General features: G+C 32.8%; 1 protein-coding gene across 11 annotated transcripts; it reads left to right on the forward strand.

Annotated features, from left to right (window-relative positions):
• Nucleotides 1-706: 706 nt before the first annotated feature.
• On the forward strand, nucleotides 707-4,753 carry LOC111881213 (plasmodesmata-located protein 3). 11 transcript variants are annotated; one of them, XM_023877625.3, is made up of 8 exons: nucleotides 707-1,593; nucleotides 1,807-2,010; nucleotides 3,041-3,089; nucleotides 3,313-3,590; nucleotides 3,729-3,782; nucleotides 3,890-4,009; nucleotides 4,127-4,207; nucleotides 4,473-4,753. In XM_023877625.3, exons 1-4 carry the CDS (start codon nucleotides 867-869, stop codon nucleotides 3,434-3,436), a joined length of 1,104 nt encoding a protein of 367 aa, XP_023733393.1. In that variant the 5' UTR covers nucleotides 707-866; the 3' UTR covers nucleotides 3,437-3,590; nucleotides 3,729-3,782; nucleotides 3,890-4,009; nucleotides 4,127-4,207; nucleotides 4,473-4,753. The 11 variants fall into 11 exon arrangements, with proteins under 11 accessions (XP_023733393.1, XP_023733395.1, XP_023733392.1 ...); XM_023877627.3 differs by having other exon boundaries at nucleotides 3,893-4,009; XM_023877624.3 differs by having other exon boundaries at nucleotides 3,313-3,782.
• Nucleotides 4,754-5,356: the final 603 nt, after the last annotated feature.

A 5,356-nucleotide genomic window follows, 5' to 3' on the forward strand; every position in this document is an offset into this window, starting at 1 on the left:
GTCATTTATGTTTCAGCATTCAATGTCAAATATGTTATTTTTTAACTTTGAAATCCTTGGGATATAAAAAATGATGTTATTTTTGTAAATATATGTCAACAAATCATTATAAATTGTTGAAGATAAATTTTGATTTATGTTAACTTTGATTTTGTATGTTTTTTATAAATATTCAGTAAAGATTAAGACAAAAGGGTAAAATGGTCATTTTTATAATTCAGCACAATAGTTCAGAGGTTCCAACCAAACAGCATGTTAAAATTCAGATCTTAAAAATTCAGACCCTCTTAGAAATTCAGACCTCTTAAAAATTCAGATCTTAAAAATGCAGATACTGCCAAACAGCCCCTTAGTTGATTGGAATTTTCCGGACATACGAAAACATAGTCGCACCGAGCATATTTGTTTGCTAGTTTCTTGATCGCTGAAATCTTGTACTACAAGGATCGAAATTTTAAAGCTTGTTGAACTCCTTTCAATGAAATTATCAAACCACAAATATCATTTTTGCACTTTTCTCTAAATTTGTTATATGGTTTGATTTCTCAATTAAAAAAAAAAACAAAGTACGTTAAGAAATATATTTAACCGTGATCAAGAAAATAAACACTTCACATCGTTATGATTATAAACAAGATCATTTCTTAATTACTAAGAAATTAAAAATATATATAAGCCTATAATTTAGTTAAATACTGTACTAGTTGTATATTATAATTCTAATGAGAACATAAATTCAAGTAAATCTATGAATCACCACCGCAATCCATTAAAATAAATCCCTTTTGTACCTCTTCTTCCCCTCTCTTCGATTTCCATTTTGTTTCTTCTTCCTCAAATTCCCAATTGAATTGCAGAAACTCCATATGGGTCTTCCATTAACAACCCCTCTCTTCCTACTCGTACTCTCCATCTGTTCTTCAACTTCTTCCTATGCAGACCTCACAACCTTCGTTTACAAAGGCTGTGCTAACCAAAAATTTGAAGACCCATCTGGTATCTCATCGCAAAACCTCAAATCACTCTACGCCAATCTCATATCCCAATCATCCACTACCAATTTCTACAACACCACCACCGGAAATGCCCAATTAACAACCTCCATCACTGGAGTTTATCAGTGCCGAGGAGATTTATCCAACTCTGATTGCAACACATGCGTCAAAAAAATCCCTGAAACAATTGAGAAAGTATGTGGTGGAGATACAATCGCCGCCAGAGTTCAGCTAGATGGATGTTATATGAGGTATGAAGTTGTTGGGTTCCCACCGGCGTCAGCAACGGAGCTGCTGTATAAACAGTGCGCGTCGAATCGGGCGAGTGGGTCTGGATTTGATGAGAGGTTGGAATCGGCGTTGGAGCAGATTGAAAAGGGGATTGGGAACGGGAAAGGGTATTACGCTGCAGAGTATCAATCGGTTGCTGTTTTGGGACAGTGTGAAGGCGATTTGGGGAACGCGGATTGTGTGAACTGTGTGAAAACTGCGGCGGAAAATGGAAGGAGTGCGTGCGGGAGTTCACTTTCCGGTCGCATTTATCTCCAGCAGTGTTACATCGGGTACACATATTACCCAAACGGAGTACCCGGATCAGGTAAATTCATCTCACCGGAACTCTCTATCAGCTCAATCTAATACTGTTTTATTGAAAACGACTGGAAACGAATCGTATCAATAATCACCCGAAACCGCGACACGTACAGAGTCAAAAGTGGGATCTGCGATCTATGGTCCGATATAGTATCTGGATTTTTGTTTTTTTTCTTCAAGTTTTACTGATAAGTTTGTGGGTTTGGTATGTTGATAGGGACAGGTAGTGGTGGTGGTGGTGGTGGTGGAATAGATACAGGTGTGATGGAGACAGGTGGCGGAGGTGGGCGGCACAATACCCAGAAGACGGTGGCGATTGTTATCGGGGGGTTAGCGGGATTGTTTCTGGGGATTGCTTTCTTGCTGGTTTTGAAATCAGCTTTCAAGAAGAAAAAGGACAAGTACTCTCATAGCCATGGAGGTCGGTCGGTTTCTTTCTTCATTACACATTCATGGTGGATTAAAGAAATCTTAAAAAATCCACTTGTCAGATTTGGCACTAATTATGTTTTCACTAACTAATAAATTAAACATCATCTTTTATTCTGTTAGGGCGTCGGTTATAAATTATGGAATGTGCAATTTCAAAAATGATAATTGTTAATTCAATAATAAAAAAAAAACCAGCTAGATGGTTTTATATTGTCTATGGAATATACTATATAGTAATATGCATGTTTAATTTGATGGTGAGTCTTGAAGTAATAACTAAAAAAACAAGGGATTTAATAGTTTTTCTAACCGTTGTTGATTAATAATTATAAATATGCTAATTTATATTAAAATTTATTAAAATATATATATGTATTACTACATATTTGTAAACAGTTTTAAAATAAAATATAGTGTTTTTTATACCAATAAAGCATATCTTAAAAGAGTGGTTTGTTTAATAATGTAGGTTACTGAAAAAGGAGAAGATAATGGTGAATTATTTTTGGAGCTTTCTAAGTGGATGATGTAAAGACAATGACAAAGGACACTTGCTTTTTTCTGTTTGTTTTTATATCTTTTACAGTTTTATATTTTTCGTGTAACTTTTTTGTTCAAATTTATCCTTTTTCTTGGATAGAAGAATATTTGTGTACCCCCATCTTTTATCCAAATTATTTAACATGGTACAAAAACTATATTACTATTACTATAGTAATAAGCAGTAACTTAACCACCTATATGTTTTATTATTTCTTAAAATATATATATATATATATATATATATATATATATATATATATATATATATATATATATATATATATATATATATATATATATATATATATATTATTGTATCTGAACACTCGAAACATTATGCATCACCACCACCACACTATTATGATATTATCAAATGGAGGCTCAAAATCTATGCAAATCAAATCAAGCTTTTGGATATTTTATTCGTGGGAACAACTTTTGGGACAAATATGACTTATGAGCTGTTTTGTTGGTAGTTTCTGGACAGAATTCATGGGCATTGATTGAAGAGCAGGGCGAGTTGAGGTACAAGACTTCTATGCCTTCAATGTGTTTGATAAAATGCCTGTATGAAATTTAGATCAAGTTTGACAACCCTGATGAAATTTACATGCTTATATGTAGTGATTGTTTCTGTATTTAATGATATAAACTACTAAAATGATTATGTTTTATAGTTTAGTGACTGAGTTAAGTTTGATTTTATGTCTGGGTTTGATCTATAATCCTATATGAACGAATTATGAAGAGAGAAAAAAAGATGGCAACCCTTTGAGTTCATTCATTTGTTCATGCCTTTGAACCCAAGTCAAGTAAGTCTAACTAACTTGTCATATTGGCACATGCATGCATTAAGAATCAATTCCTCTTAGCTTCCAAGTCAAGCAATAAACAATATAAACCTCAAATTCTCCCCTTTTCCCTTTCAATCTGAATTGAGCTCTTTCCTCTTCACTTGCCTACAAAACTCTATATTCATCTCATACTTCTCTGAAATTTGAAAGAAACAAGAAGCTCCTCAATCAAGTAAGTTTGTGTGATTTATGTTATTGCTTTTAGCTTTGTTAGATTGAGAAAACTGTATTCAATAAGAAAACGTTCTATAATCTATAATACTAAGCACGTTTCCAACATTTGGATTTGTGTTTCAATTTTGAATAAAAGTGTATCCCAAGGTGATCGTCAAAGAACAAGTCCATGATCATGTCGAATCGTTTGGTATGTTTATTTTCATTCGTTTGCATCCTTTTTTTTTTCTATTAATTTACTAATTTTCTGGTGCTTTTTTTTTACTTGGTATTTTGATATTTTACTTGTTATAATAGAAGGTCTCCGTTATCTTGTTCGTTTTGGAGTAGAAAACGTAGCCCCTGATGAATCTTATGCAAAAGCAAGGCAAATTTGTGGGTCAAATTTGGCAATGCGAACTTTTCCCATCGCAAAAGGTTGCAATTTCATATGCCAATAGAGTTTCTCACAACTTTTTTTTTTTAATTATTATTTCCTTTATGTTAGCGTCATCAAAGTATAATAAGATATTAATATGTTTGATGAAAATTCAGGGTCGGGGAAGATAGAGAATCGTGAAATTAAGGACGTTGATCATGCAGTTCAACGTCCTCGAGCAGTATTATCTAGTCCCGGTACATTTCCTTTGAACAAGCTTTTTAGTGATATTTTTGATAATGAGGATGTGAAGGGCATTTACGTCTTTTGTACATATGAAAAGATCGACTTGTGCCACCTTTTTTGTGTGGGACAATTTTTTTTTAGTTTTTGTTCCATTAACATAAATCTAAATAAATGTAGTACAAGGCTGTCAAGTTCTACAACTGTGTGTCATGTCAAACGGGTATCAACTATACAAAACTAGAGAATGAGACATTTTCTTGTTTGTTTACCATGCAGATAATGACTATTTGATTGGGAGGATGAACGAGAAGGCATTCAAACGGGTTTCTACTCCAAAACCACATGTCAATTTGGTTCATGTTGACGTTGGGAAGGCACGTGTTACAGTTCGTGGTACAAATACAAACCCAACCTTTGGTGTACAAAATCGCCCCAACATAAAAGACAACAATAGACCGTCAATTTTAAAAGATAAAACATGTATAACAAAACTAAAATCATAAATTTATAAGACATTGTGATGGATTTGCTTATAAATTTGATCTTATTGACTGCAACAGTTTGTGTTTTTTCTATGTTTTCTCACGTTTTGTATGATTCTTGGGAAACTTGAAATAAACCGGATGTAACGCGGTTTTAAAATACATTTCACGTAAATAAACAAAATTTCAAATGAATACCTTTTGCGTCGTTCCAGAGAGCTGTACTATGGACGTGACGGGTTAGGGTTGTCTATTAATTCAATCTCGATAATATCAGAGAATACGGTTGAGTTCGATTTGAAGACTCATTGATTGACTGCAGACACGATCTTGAACCAGTAGAAAATATCCGTTTAATTGGATTGATTGATGTGTTTGTCCTTTCTTTTGTATGTAAACCTTGTATCTTGCCCTAAGTCTAGTTTCTTGCTATATATATATATATATATATATATATATATATATATATATATATATATATATATATATATATATATATATTAAACATGATTTGGAAGTTCGAATAACTCAAAAATATGTATAAAACCTAGCTTTATTTAAATCCGACTTAAAAAAAAATATTAATAAATATATGACACTCAGGAAAACTATATGTATGAACGCTAACATAACATGGAAATAGTTTGACTTGATCGGGCTTCAATAATTCAAAATAAT

The sequence above is a fragment of the Lactuca sativa genome, chromosome 9 (genome assembly GCF_002870075.4).
Source record: "Lactuca sativa cultivar Salinas chromosome 9, Lsat_Salinas_v11, whole genome shotgun sequence".
Taxonomy (NCBI): Eukaryota; Viridiplantae; Streptophyta; class Magnoliopsida; order Asterales; family Asteraceae; genus Lactuca; species Lactuca sativa.

Coding starts and splice junctions, on each gene's coding strand:
- LOC111881213 (XM_023877623.3), top strand. CDS start 867: ATGGGTCTTCCATTAACAACCCCTCTCTTCCTACTCGTACTCTCCATC. Junction 2,011..3,040: donor GTACTCTCATAGCCATGGAG/GTCGGTCGGTTT, acceptor TTTTGTTGGTAG/TTTCTGGACAGAATTCATGG. Junction 3,090..3,312: donor GAAGAGCAGGGCGAGTTGAG/GTACAAGACTTC, acceptor CGAATTATGAAG/AGAGAAAAAAAGATGGCAAC.